The 15,479-nt window shown below is 31.2% G+C and overlaps 1 protein-coding gene across 1 annotated transcript in view; it reads right to left on the minus strand.

Annotated features, from left to right (window-relative positions):
* Nucleotides 1–10,862: 10,862 nt before the first annotated feature.
* The window catches only part of LOC112501546 (NADH dehydrogenase [ubiquinone] iron-sulfur protein 5-B), a 4,870-nt gene continuing 253 nt past the window's right edge, over nt 10,863–15,479 (minus strand). Inside the window, exon 2 of the mRNA XM_025105198.1 lies at nt 10,863–11,158. Within this exon, the coding sequence (XP_024960966.1) occupies nt 11,057–11,158 (102 nt within the window). The 3' untranslated portion in view covers nt 10,863–11,056. The remainder of the gene's footprint in view (nt 11,159–15,479) is intronic.

Raw genomic sequence — 15,479 nt, forward strand, 5'->3', positions numbered from 1 at the left:
TAATTACAACTCATCATGCATATGGAACAAGCTTTTATGCATTGGATGGCAAATGTTCAGACTTCTTTTTGTGTTCTCTTCCTTTTCCAGAAAAGATCCTTCAAAGACAAATCAGTTTGGGTAAGGTCAAAATTGCTTTATCTTTTCTTCTTCTTTTCCAGCTTCTTGTTGATGAATGTTCTGTACCAAAACCAAATCAGTAAAGTCAGCATATGATTTCTTCAATTGCTGCAAACTTTGCACAAATAGGTGGTTACCAAGAAGCCTTATCGATGCATATAACCAGACTTTTTGAGGTTTTGATTTCTCCACAGCTTCTTCAAAACCCTAAGAATTTCTCTGAGGTATTGAGGTTTTAATTTTGCTTTCTAAATTCTCTTTATCTTCCTGTTGTTTGCATTTTCTACCCATGTTTTGGAATCTCTTGGTTCTTCTTGTATGTGTTCTAAACATGTTCCTACAGGTTCCTACTAATTGGGCAAGATGCTCAGTAGATTGGAATATTGATCAATGAGCATCCAGTGTGTAAAGCTAGCTATTTTCATTTCATTTTAGTGCATTTGACAAAAAAAGCATTGGTTGATATCAAACAGTGTGTAACCATAGGTTTTTTGCAAAAAAAAAAAAACATTTTTGATATCAAACAGTGTGTAACCAAAAATTATGTTTATTAATTCAACAACATGAAACCTGCATTATATGGATAGAATCTTTGAAGAACTCTACGAAAAGGCAGAAATGAAGAAAATACAGAAGGGTCATGGATAGAACCTACGAAAGAGAAGGCAAAAAGATGTAGCATTTTTTCTGTACATAAAACTTTTAGAGTTCCCTGGATGGCAACCAACACCAACCTCTCTTCTTCTTCTTTTTTTCCCCCAACTTTCAGTAATAACAATAACAATCAAAAAACAGTTCTAATCATCAAGCATGTTAAAGTTTTTCAAATGTCTTTCTCACTTACCTAAACCTTTACTCGTATGGTTGAAGAGACTTGTTCTTCACAACCTCCTCCATTTTCGTTTTCTTTCTCATAACCCCTTCAATTTTTTCTAGGATTATTGTTCATATATATATATATATATATATGTATTTCTTTCTTTCTTTAAGAGTATCTTAACAGCAGAAGAAAAGAGAGAAAGATGGGGAATGGATTTTTTGATCACTTCAAGACGGAGAAGAAGAAGAGAGAAAAGGGATAAAAGATGGATTTCTTCATCAAGAAACTGTAAAATTAAGAACACAAGCTCTCTACTTAGAGACGTCCCGTATCCAAAATCAAGAAAATGAAATTAGGGTTCCAAGGAAGCATATCTGTTAAAAAAACCCACAAAGTAAAAAAAGAAATATATAGAGATAAAAGAGTAAACGATAAATTTGGTCATGGGAAATTAAAGAAAGAAAGTAAAAGAGGGGAGAGTTTTTGGTCTTGGGAAATTAAAGAAAAAGGAAAGAAAGAAAGAAAGTGATGATAGGATAGGAAGGGTCATGATTTTGATCATTAAAATTAAGTAAAAGTTAAAACAAAGAAAGAAGAGGGATGACACAAGTGGTGTTGGAAAGCCAAAACATTTAAGGATTGGATACAAATTTCAAGATTTATAAATAAATAAAGTAAAAGGAAAATATTTGATAACCCAAAACTAGATCCTTTCAATCACAAAAACCCATGAATTTTTTGGGTTTCTTTGAGCAAAATCACGATAATGTTTTGAAATTTTACATTTTTTATTGGAAAGGAGAGGAAAAAACTTTATCAGATCAGATAAAAGAAAGCAACTTTAAACACTGGAACTGAAGATGCAAAAGAAAGAAAAAAGGGTTCGCAAATGGAAAGACCAAAGCAAGGCTCGCCGATGGTGTTTCCGAGGAACTCGAAGTCGAACTCATGGTGTTTGGGACCGTCGGATGACATCTGAACAGATTACGAATATGAACACCGTTTAGAAAATGAATCAAACACCGAACGAGCAAAATGATTTCATATTTAAACTCATCGGAATCAACTCACGTAAAATGCAGCTACAGTTCCGGCGAAATCACCTTCAACAAGCTTGATTTGAATGTTAAATTTTCCAAACATATACTTTGATTTGGACCAAAATCCAGCTCCTGAAATTCGAAACTCATGAGATATTTTAAAGATTTACTTGAATCCCATTAAATATAAACAAGTTCCGGTTAGGAAATTACCCGAACAGTTATCGAGCTTCATATTCAGTGCCTCGCCATTAAAGGAGAAATGATCAGCAGCACAGTAGGGTTGAAACAACTGATCAAATTTAGTAGTTGAAATCAAAGAGCAAACACATAGTGAAAAAAATAATGTAGTAAAAAGGAAAGATGAAGAAGACTCCATGGATGAAGTAAAGGTGGGCAGAGTTTCGAATAGTCACTATCAGAAAAATTACTGCAAACTATAGTTGTTTCTTTGAAGTTTGACATAAAAACACATTTTTAATCAATTTTTATTTTATGTAAATAATTTAAAAATATTTATTTTTGTATATAAATGTCATATTTTATAATTTAGTTTAGTAGAGTATTAATATATTATTTTAAAATAGAGAAAATCAAACTTTTAGATTTTTATTTTAATTCTTTACAACACGTAAAACATGATGTACAAGCTTTTGATGCAAGGGTTTTAAACCCAACTAGGAAAGTTTCAGACGCTCTTTCTATCACTGTCTTCTATACACCTTCGACTTTTACTTTCTCAATTCAAATTCAAAATGATTGTATTTCTTTGTTCAATCAAGAATTTCAAGTTTYGTAATGAGTTCTGAGTAGATGGATTTAGATGCCTAATACATRTACACTTATTTTTTCATTTGATTTTGCTAATTCACCGTATTAACCTTCAACTTTATATATTAGTTGACTTCCAAAATAACCAATAAACTCATGATTCAAAGTTAAACTAATATTTCATAATTGTGATTTACCCGTGATGCATCGCGTGGGTACACCATTAGTATGTATATATATATAAAGAAGAATCATGAGTGTTTGAGGTTAATACGGTGAATTAGCAATCATCTAACCTTAACCTTGGAATTGGATTATGAATGCGGTTAGTGTATGTTTAGGATGTATAACAAAAATATAGAATCAATGCAATTATTCATTGTTTGAACATAAATAGTTAAAAACAAGAGAAAATCTATTACATATCTTTAAAGATTTAAGGAATAAAACTTGTTATTCTTTTTATATTCATGAAACCTACTTCACCTTTGTTATGTGGGAAATGATTTTAATTTTACATATAGATGTTGTATAAGGTATCTTCCAAAAGAATTTGATACAAAATATCTTACATTCTTTTGATTTTCGTTTAGATGACAATAGATATTTTTTTCAATAACACATCCCTTTCAAACACAACCCCACCTGTATTTCTCCCGTTTCTCATATAAAAAGAGACCAAGTGTTCCCTCTACCACACAAGAAACAACAATGATACAAGAAAGGGGAGGAGCAATACATGGGATCATACTAGTGGCAGCATGCACGATGGCGGTGCTGATCACCATATTCCTAGCAGGTGGAGGAGAAGTCTTGTCGGAGATTATGGCGAAGCTTTTTAGCCCATTAGGCTTCTTTCTCCTACCTGTTGTTCTTGTTTTAATCATTCAATATCTCTCGTCTAACTCGGCATCTTTTTCTTTATTCTCCACCACTGAACGTGCCTCCATCCACCAAGCTAGTGGCACCCCTGTAGGTATGGCACTAGTCCTCCTCCTTGTTCTCTTTCTTCTCTACAACAAGTTCTCTATCTTCAATAGAGACTCCAATGAATAGCTTTGGTATTGTTCCTTAATCGATCTATTGTTGTATTTTATTTTTGAATAATCATGTATCTGATCTAACAAGTTAATAAAAAATAAAAATAAAAACTAGTTAATAGCATGCTTATGATTCATTTTTTGTTTCACATCACAAAAATGCAAGTGATACTTTGAAATAAATGCATTTGGTTGGGCCACTAAAGAATTGGGATGTCACTCTCATTGCATATTTGTTTTCTACACCTCCACCTCCAATTCATTACAACTTATGTGATATAGTAAAAGGAATTGATGATTAGATAAATAAATGTTTTTTATAAATTTAAGAAGAAAATATAATATATAATTTAATAAGCAATATATATATATAAATTTTTTAAAAATCTAATATGTAATTTGAGAAACAATATAGATTATTTTTTTTTTTAAAGGATGTTTAAGAAAATAGGGTAAAAAACATAAACTAAACCATCTCTCATTCTAACGAAGATTATTAACGGAGTTAATGACATTTTTAAAACAAGATATATAAGAAGGATTCTTAGGCTAATTAAAATTGAAGTTCTATTTTCAAAGATCTTAGGGACCAAAATTAGAATTTACTGAGTAAGTTGATGATGAATCTAGTGGTTGTGGTTGTGGTTGTGGTTGTGGTTGTGGTTGTGGTTGTGAAGGATAGATATAGATAAGAATCCTTTTACGTTAAAATGTTGTATTTCTTTTATATATGCAACCCAAAAAGTTTGTATTTTTTTAGATGCAAGAGTTTATTGATATGAAATACATTATATTATATATTAAGTTGTCTAAAAATACAACATTTAATTATGCTTTTCTTTTCCAAATATTAATTTATATTAAATTAAACCATATATATATATATATCAATTAAATTGGTATCAATTCTAAAATTTATATATAACAAAATTTATAGAATGATATCATGAACATCAATTCTAAAACTTTAATTCTAGTTGTTGGCTTCATGTCGACGATGGAGAGTCATGATTTGTGATTGTCATGGTGGACCTACTTTTAGATTTTCTTGTTTTTTCTATCATCGTTTCACACCATTTCATCAAAATTGGTCACCACCCATATCTCTCATCAACTGTCTTTCTAGGCTGCTCATCTCATCAAGGTTTAGGTTTCGTTCTAATGGCATAGATACGTCGTCATTCGTACAATACCACTTCTCTCTATCAACTACCTTACTAATTATAAATGATACATACAACCAACCATCCATATCGCTATTTACCAACTTAACATTCTTTAGTTGGTTTTTCATTAAGTCATGTATAAATAAAGTTATCTATGCAAATTAATCTGTCTGTATAGATATGAGAGGTTTTTGTTTGTCATAGATGGAAGTAACGTATCTTTCAATTGGGAGGGGCACGTTCGAAAAAAAAACTTGCATTTTTGCATAAAGTTCCCTTTATGAATAAGTCCTTTTTCTTTTTTATTTAGCCACTATAAATTAAAATAATCATGTATAATTAATCAAATAAATTCATTAAACTGATAATAATTTTGATTTTACTTGCTTCTCCTACTTTCTTAAAGAATTTATAAATCTCATTTTTGATAATCCATAGCAAAAAAAGGAAATAATAACACAAACATTCTGTAAGCAATTTGTGGAAGTTCTATTACCAACCATAACAATGATGAACACAACCAAAAGGAATGATTGATGATTTTTGATTGGTTTGAGCTTGGGTTTCAAAGGTAAAAAGTGTTTGGAGGTCTTAGGTTCAAATTCAAGAAGAAATATAATCCCCTTACGGCCATGGAGGTGATACAAAGCAAAGCAGGTGGTCGCCGTAGGATTAGTCGGCATGAATAGTGGTGGATTAGATGTCCAGGTCAATAGAAAAAAGACGAACAGTGAATCATCTAATAGATAGATCTTGTTTCTTCCAACAGGGGTAGGAAGACTGATTTCTGATACAACCAAATACAATGAAAATGTAGAGAGTTTCGATAGCATTAGCGGATCATTGACCATAATCGCACATGGCATAGGAGCAGCGGCCTTCGCCAGGACACTCGTTGAAGCAAACCCCGCAATGCCGACGATTGTTTCTAACGTCGACACAGTTGGCGTCACAACAAAGGAGGTGGTATCCACAAACATGTCCACAACCCCCACAGTGGTTGGGATCAGTCATAACATCCTTACACAAGTTCCCAAAACAACAAACCGCACCTCCCCTCCCCAAGGATTGGGAACAGAAGTTGGGGTGGCTTCCACACCATAAAACTCGTTGTCGAAAGAAATTGGAGTGAGAAGCAGCTCCAGATATGATGCCGAAAAAGAGAAAAACCTTAAAGATGGAGAAGCAAGGGAGTTGTGCAGGAACATGCAAACTACTAATTAACATTTACAAACTCTTACATACGCATGCAATCGTCCACCTAGTTATAACATGTTTAATATATAATTAAGAAATACAAAACATGCTATGCATCGTCACTTAAAGCTTCACAAGTCAACCACCATCTAACAACTGCTCCTTTTTCTATACCTGTAGTAGCTGATTAATCAGATCGATGATGAGGCATGCATGCGTGCCGACTAATCACTCATAAATATTGCTCCTATCACCTAAAATCGGCATAAAACAGGATTCCAAGGGGCTTGACGGTGGTCCCGTTGACCGATGGGTCAAAGGTGGAGATCTTTTATTACACTACTCTTCTCGTACAATACAATGCTTCGTCTTACTTAATAATAAAATGTTAGATCATCTCCAACAAAGGCATGTAAAGGTGTATCCATCCTAACGGGCAGGGATTTTAATGAATAAGTAAAAAAAAAAAAAAAGTCATTAACGAGGGGTGTTTGAGATTGTTTATTTTAGGTGTTTTTTACTTATTTCAATCTGACGGCGGTGATAAGTTAAATGCTAGTGTTTGGGTGAGGAAAAATAAAACTGCTTATACCGGTGTCAAACTGGTAATAAGCAGTTTTTGATAAGTTAATCTTTTCTGACTTATGAAAAAATGCTTATTACCGGTTTACCATTTTAACCATATTTTATTAATGTTTGTTAATTATTAATCTTATTGATATAAATTTTTGTCAAAAATATTATTATAAATGAAAAAATAAATTTTTACATGTTAAAAAATCAAATAAGTTAATAAGCAATCTCAAACACTCTCATGAGTTAATAATACGAAAGATTGTTTTTTTTTTTTTGTCATTTTACATATATAAGCAAAATTTGCTAAACACTAAAAAACAACTTATCAGCTTATTACTTTTTTGTACCGTTATAAGCTAATCCAAACACTTTTTAGAAAACTCTGGTTTGATACCACATAAGTTAATAAACATTTTTACAAAAAAAACATAAGTTATTTTAAATAAACAATCTCAAATATCCCTTAAATGTTAAGAGAATATAAGTTAATTTCATTTAAAAAGTAAAAGATGTTTTACCTTCTGTTGTATTCAATTTACAGTTGTTGTAAGCATTTAAATGAAAAGCTCAAAATCTAAGCAATACTAAATAATTATATATATATATATATAGGCCCGTTTCTGACATTTTTTAGGCCCTGGGCGAGATGTGAGAAAGGGGCCCTCGATAAGTATGATATTTTTTCAATATATTGTTTTTATCATCAGAAATAACATTGAAGTCATATAATACCGTTTTTTCGAGTATTTTTGGACGCAAAATCAATCAATACTCATTTTTAAATTAATATTATCTACTAGAACATTTTTATGTAGCATCGATAATTTGTTCCATCATCAAAAACATCCTATGATACACTTTTGGTACATAGAATGACATCATTTGGGGTCAGAAAGTTGATTCTTCTGATTTCCGAGTGACACTATGTAAATAGGTTGGTTTCCATGTCATGTCATGTTAATGTTTTTTAACACCATTTTGAACTTTTATATTATGTTTTCGAATTTAGGAAGATTAACACAATTTTAAACTTTTATATTATGTTTTCGAATTTGAGAAGATTAACACCATATTAAATTTTTATATTATGTTTTCGAATTTGGGAAGATTAACATCATTTTAAACTTTTATATTATATTTTCGAATTTGGGAAGGAAAGAAAAAAAATGAGAAAGGAAAAGAAAAATAAAAGAAAGGACGAAAAAAAAGTTTTTTATTTGTGTTTATAATAGAGAAGAGAGAGGAAGGAAAATAATGAAATAAATAATAAAATTTGATATAGTTTTTTTTCTTTCCTTTTCTTTTCCTTTCCCAAAAAAAATTTCGAGAACAGAATATTTTTCTTCATCTATTACTTTCCTCTCTTTCCTATGTAAAAGAAGACTAAAAAACATAGGGTTAGGGTTAAAACAAACTTTTCTGAAATCATCGATTATATAAATTAAAAAGCTCATGTTGGTGGTAGTTTGAGATTGTATTCTTCTTTTAGAGATATAAGAGTACATAAGATTTATACACTCAATATTAGAAAATAAAGAACAACTATGAAAAAAATATTATATTTTTATTATTTTAAATATAAATATAAGTTATACCGTCTCATATAGTTGATAATTTTATCAAAAAATGAGGGTTATGTTAGCTAATAACAAGAAAATCTAACATATTATAATATAAAAATAGAATTCATGCGAGGATGGAACAATCAAAAGAGTCGATGAGAGATAAATTATGAAAAATATATCAAAGTTTTCGAAGCAAGTAGTTTTAGACGTCGGTTTTAGATAAAAAACTTAGAAAAATATTAAATAATATTATATAATGAACGACATATTAACCTCTTTATGTATTTCTTTTCTTCAATATGTTTAGTTTATACATGTTTTGATCTTTAATAGTTAATGTAGTACCAAAATATTTCCTTGTCATATTAGATACTAATTTTTTTTATATCTATTCTATTTACTAATTTTTTTGAACTATTATTATATATATTAAAAAAATTTGGGCCCCTAATTTTTATGGGCCCTGGGCATACGCCAGGCCCGCCCTCCCCTAGGGACGGCCCTGTATATATATATATATAACAGAGAGAGAGAATCATGTAAAAGTAAAAAAAAAATATTATAAATAAAAAGTAAAAAATAATTTTAAACAAATTAGGATAATTAGTATTTTTTAAATTGGATAAATCTTTAAATTTTCGTTATATCTTTTAATAGTTATTTAATTTTTAAATTTAATTAATTCATGAATTTTTTTAATCAAATTTTATAAATTTTTAGATACACTTTTGATTTAAAAAATTTACAATATCACATGTGATATCCACAATCAATTTAATTTTTTTTATCATGTTTCTCTATTTTTCAGATCCATGTTTCGTATCATATGTAATTAGTTTTGTTTAACATATGATCTTACGTATCTATGTGAATTTTTGTACATATCATATATGATAATATACGTTTGAACATAAGTGACATATTATCAAATGCGATAATATTTACATCACAAAAATATCAATAAATGTGATATACATAATCACATATGATTAATAAAAATATCTATAATTGAATTAATTATGAATATCACATGTGATATTTGTTGAAAACTACGATTTTTTTTTTATCAAATATGTGTCTAGGAAAAAAAATATAAAACTTGATAAAAAAAATTAATGGATTCAATATAATTAAAAAACAAATAAATCTAAAAAATATGATGAGTTTTTAAAAGATCTATCCAATTCAAAATGGTAATTACTTTAATTTTTAAAATTATTTTTATTTTTTTAATTTATGATAGTTTTTAATTAATAGATTATGTGGCTCATGTTTATTTGAGTAATAAAGAAGTGATTATAATCTTTATTTGATCAACATTTGCGACTTTGACTGTGAAACATTGAATAAATTCTCGTATGAGTATGCAAAAAATAAATGGGTAGTTTTATAACTTTTACAAATAAGCAGCAAATAGAATCATATGTGAACCTATGTGATTCACATATAAAATATATGGTCATATGTGATTCAATTAATTCGTTCATATGTAAATCAAAGGGTTCATATGTGAGTTAGTTAATTAGTTTATATGTGAATCACACAAGTTCATATGTGAATTACACGAGTTTACATATGAACATATAGTTCATATTTGAATCACATAGGTTCATGTGATCCCAAGTATATATATATATATATATATATATATATATAGAGAGAGAGAGAGAGAGAGAGAGAGAGATGAACGATCAAATGCAAACCACCCAATTTGTACAAACCGTGCAAACAATCATCATCTGTCGATTTCGTTGTTTAATCTTATGAAATTTATTAATGAAATTGTTTAATCTTGTGAAATTGTTTCATATAATTTTTTTTATGAAGTTGTTTCATATATGATTATGAAATTGTTTCATATAATATTTAATGAAATTTTAATGAAATTGTTTCGTGTATTTTTCTAAAATTAAAATAATGAAGATGATAATATTCATGATTAACACCCTCCACAATAAAAATGATTAATCAACCTCTCATAATTACAAAAACGTAGTTTGCAAAGTAAACCTCCTCTATATAGACATGTAATCATTTGCAAACCATCTGAAGGTTGCAAACTCATATAAATTGTTCGATTTTTGATCAACAATTGAGGAATTTTCAGATTTAAATCTATTAAAAATTTAAGGAAAGGGTAATTTTAAAATAGCTTTTAAATTTAAATTTTGATAACTAATATGAAATATCTATTTTTGGTATTGTAGGGTTAGGGTTAGGGTTAGGATGGCATGAATAGTAACCATGCATTCTTCTTGTTATATATATACCAACAAAAAAGAAAACGTTGATTGATATTAGTAATTAGTGGCAGTGCAGTGGTGGTGTTGGTACAATTTGACAAAACAAAATGAAGAATAGTCAATATGTAGACTGTGAGCCATTTCAATCCCAAATGACCAACACAAATAAAATTGCACTCATTTTAGAAAACTTATTTAAAATCAACATATCCATTCTCTCCATAATTATAATTAGACAGCAAGTAATCTACAGACCAACAATACTTGATGAGAGAGAGAGAACTTAATGATCAAGTAAAATAAACCGATATGAGGCCAACCAAATAATCGACAAAAAGTACAATTTAACATTATGAGATAATGTGCTTAAAAGTTCAAATCAACGATATCATGTTGCTGATAACAAACTGGTACTCAACAACTTGGAACAACAAAATGGCGCACCGAATTCCCATGGGAAACAAATAGATTGCACACTTGAGTCATTATTATAAAGCAGAAAGAAACAAAATCGTACGCTAGTGATGAGGAACTCCATCCCCGTCTCCACCTTTTGCCTTCTGTGCAGCAGCTCTTATCTGACGCTGCTCCTCTTTGTATATCCGGTTTCTTCGTTGGAACTGTCAGTTTAAATTCCGAATTTCAACTCACAAGCATTACTATATATATTCACAAAATCAAAGCTAAAAATTATACTATCAGGTTCACATGATAATTTTCACTTCTCTCCCTACCTACCTCCCTCCCTCGATCTAAATTTCTTTACAGGCTATACCAGAAATCTGAATACATATTTTCCCTTTCTTAAGAAATCCAATGAGATAAAATTCCTTGAGGGGAATTCTTAACCACTTCAAGCAGCCCATAACATTGCATTGCATTGGGTATAACATTCTTCCTGACATACAGATATGTTTTAAAAGGAAAGCAGAAGAAAAGGACTTGTCAACCACTTCCATGAACAACATTCTAATCATTACTCTCAGTTTCCTTTTGGGAAAATTGTTATTAAGATATTACCTATTTTGGCACATTGTATTCCTTTCAAAAGTACTGATTCACTTGGGTCCACATTTTGCAAGGGTATTTTGGGTCCATAGTAAAGATAAGTACTTTTACTAATTTGTGTAGGGACAAACGTCACCAACATTGTTGGATTTGGAGGGGGGTTACAACTTAACAAACAAGATTACAAAAAACTGTTTTATCTTAAATATGGTTTTAGTGCACTTGTAGATACAGGATAACATTGCTTCACTATCCATACTTTTCTCCCACTCCCTAAATAGGAAGGCTCAGCTGGAGTAAAGGTGCTATTTCCTTACTCACTCATCCTTTTCCAATAGGATTTTATTCTAAAGACAGGAGTTTTCTTCAAGATTTGGCCTAAATCGGCGTCACCAATCTACCTGTAATAGAAAGGAAAGTTTACCTGGAGTGTTAAATCTCTTTAAACAGCTTCATGCTGTAAAATGATAGAAATATCTGATACTCGTCCTATATTCCTATTGTTCTTCTTTCTTTTGAAAGCCATGTCTATTACTAAATGTGATGGACTGATGGTCATGAAAATCATTAATGAAGTTAAATTTAATTGATCATGAATCATGATGAAGACTATTTTTTCTTTACTTACAAGTTTTAATTACCTGCTGATCAAGTCGCCACTAGTCTTTTTATGTGTGTTCCTTTTGTCATAATTGTGATACTACAAGTACTTTCATGTTTCATCATTTGGTATGACTTCAAATAGTTTTGTGCTTTTCCTTTATTAAGTTAATATGTAATTCACACGATACATAACATGTATATAACATATATTCTGCACCCCAAAAATTGGTTTTCTTAAATGCTGGTTCCATTTCCAGGCACCCAATACATGCATCCACCCCCATGCTTCCTTGCCAAATGAGGATGCTTCCTAAGAATATTAGGGTGAGTTTCTTCATATTTTAGTGTAAGTGGTGTTTTTCATGTCCAGAGAAAAAAATTACTTGCAGGGAAGTCTTACCTCTGACACTAACAAATGATTGAGGCATATGCCCCGAGGCACGGCAGTCCCAAACTGTTTTTGTCTTACCTCTGACACTAACAGATGGCCGAGGCTTACGCCCTGAGGCAAGGAGCTCCAAAATCGTTTCTGAGGCTATGCCTCTGCGGCTGGGATTGAGGTATGCGACAAGAATTTGATTGCGTATGTGTGATAAATTTAGCAACTTTCGAGCCATGAATTTGGTGTTTTTGAGCACTCACAAGTAGGGGTATGTGTGTTAATATTCTTGCACCAGCTTTTAGCAAAGAATGAAATATATAAGCAAAGAAATTGAACACAAATATCATCTCCATAAATCAACAAAATTGCCACCCTAAGCTGGAAACAGAGAAATAATTGGAGCATCGATAAAAGAAAGGAGAAGAAGAAATATGTAATACTTAAAAATAAGCCTTGAAATTGGAAGAAAAGGCTTAATGCTGCTACCTTGCTAAGAGCCCCACTTACTAATTCAGATCCTTATTTACAAAAAGAAACAACGCCCACATCTACAAAAGCATTCGACTCGTTAAAAGCAAAACAAGCACCACTTCACTGACCATGATTAGACTTATAAACACAACATATCTAATGAATTTGGTTATGTTTTTAAGACTTATAGCTAGCAATTTTAAAACTTTTATGACTTTCATAGTTTGATATGAAATTATGTGTTGCTGTAAGTTTTATTTTATGAATTATTTTTATTTTATTATTGAGGTGTACGCCTCACAGTTCCAAGGGAAAACACCTCGCACATCTTTCAAAACCTTAACTGTCTAAAATGTTGAAGGTTCAAGGAGAGTAAGAAATAACCAACAAGAACTCAAGGCATCACCTTTGGCCGAAAACCGGTGCCTACACCCTAAGCAGCAGAGGAACAACCCAGGAAGGTGAACAAGGAAATTTTGTTGGATAACGAACATATACTTACAACACAAAGCAAAGGCCTACACTTAATCAGTTGATTGTAATAAACATCTATAATTTATCAAACCTTGAATTCTTAACAACTTAATTCAAACTCAGACCAGATTAACAGCTAGACCCGCAGAGAGCACTAGAGACACTGACTTTACACTTAAAAGAACACTAGAGACAGAGACGGAGTAACTTCATATCTCACACCTAATGCTATGTTTTAAAGCTTGCATCTAGATTGGCAGTTATAAGAAAATTGCACGACAAGCAAGGACCAACAACAGATGTGGAGGTGAGAGACTCACAGCCAAATGTGAAACAGATGCATGTGAATAATACATATCACAAACAAGAAATAGAGAGCTGAGGAGACTCATATGTTGAAAAGAATAGGCATTTTAGGGCTATGGCTACTTCTCCTTTTTTCTCTCATTACATGTAAAAATCATGAAACCAAGCGATTACATCTCTAGAGGAAAAAATACGGTATATAAGATAATAGATTACTTACTAGGCCTAGAGGCAAGACATAAAACTCCAAAATTAAATACAAATACCCTATACATCTATGTGAAGTCATCCTCAACTGCACAATCAACATATATTATATGACTTGTATTATGTAGGATGGTCAAATTTAAACTAAAATAATAAACTATATACATATCAAAAATTAATTACATGTCTAATTTCAGATTCCATTCTGTCTGTCCGCGAGGACTGCTATCCGCAGAGAACATCTGAAGTTTAGTCCCACTAAGTTAATTCCATATCTATCATATAACTTAAGGAGCTTCCTGGAATTATTGAGATGTTTTAAGTTTTTGACATGTAATTTACAGTTTAACATATGAATAGTATCAAATGCGCTTTTACCTTTCTTCTATATATTGACAGTAATGCATCAAGCGTAGATAGTGGCATTATTAAACTATTGGATGTTTAATGAACTTTGTTTTTCAATGAGATTTTATACTAAAATGAAATCCATGATCTAGACAAAAGCCAGATGGTACAAAGGCGAATTGGTTGGTCTAAACTATTGCATATAGAGCTTCAGTTAAACATCGTTATTGTCTGGTGGGCTTGAAACCCAAACTACGATCCTCCTATAAAGGATGGATAACATTGAATATCATCCTAATATTCATCACATCATGTATAAGTCTGTCTTGGCAATGCCCCATAAACAAGAACAATGAAGTAACCAAGTTCAAAGATTGGCCATGCGTCTAGACCCTTTACACACCAATCTCATTTATAGGTAACATTTCATTAACCAAGAGTGGAATCCGAATATAGTTGCAATTGAAATGAAAAACGAGTTTCAGTGCCCTATATCCGAAAGAGGATTCGATAACTCAAGTAATCATCAAAACCCAACAAAGCAGGGATACATTTTAACTTTCAAAGTCAAATTTGGTACTACCCCATAATCAGTGAACAAATGTAAGCTTCGCTGCCCAACAGTGTGGAGTACAGACCACACCGAGGGACAGGCCCTGCAGCTTGAAGAAAAATCTTGTAACTACAACAAATAGGATAATGATGGATTCATTCAACACAATATATACCAAATTTGAATTTCAGAAGTCGAAGTGCACATTTCCTCTCTGAAAGAAGGATTAGCATTATCTAGCCATCAGACATATATAAATCAACATAAGCAAACAGAATATGGTCATATTTGTTGGATATAAATCAACATAAGCAAACAGAATCTGGTCATATTTGTTTGACCGGTAAAACCTCTAAGATTACGTTCTGGTAAAAAGTTAGTGATCGACTGGTAGAAGCATTTAGTAAAGTAGCAATGCCTATCAATAAACCCAAACCAATTTCAGATTCTTCGTAACGAGAAGTGCAAATCATCGATTAGGGTTTAGGATGGCGAAACATTACACCTGTATTGGCGTCGATGATATGCCGAGCTCAACATCATTCAATCCAATGTACAAATACATTTTCAAAATATAAACATAGAGGGG

This window comes from Cynara cardunculus, unplaced genomic scaffold (genome assembly GCF_001531365.2).
Source record: "Cynara cardunculus var. scolymus isolate 2C unplaced genomic scaffold, CcrdV1 Un_Scaffold_232, whole genome shotgun sequence".
In the NCBI taxonomy this organism is placed as follows: domain Eukaryota; kingdom Viridiplantae; phylum Streptophyta; class Magnoliopsida; order Asterales; family Asteraceae; genus Cynara; species Cynara cardunculus.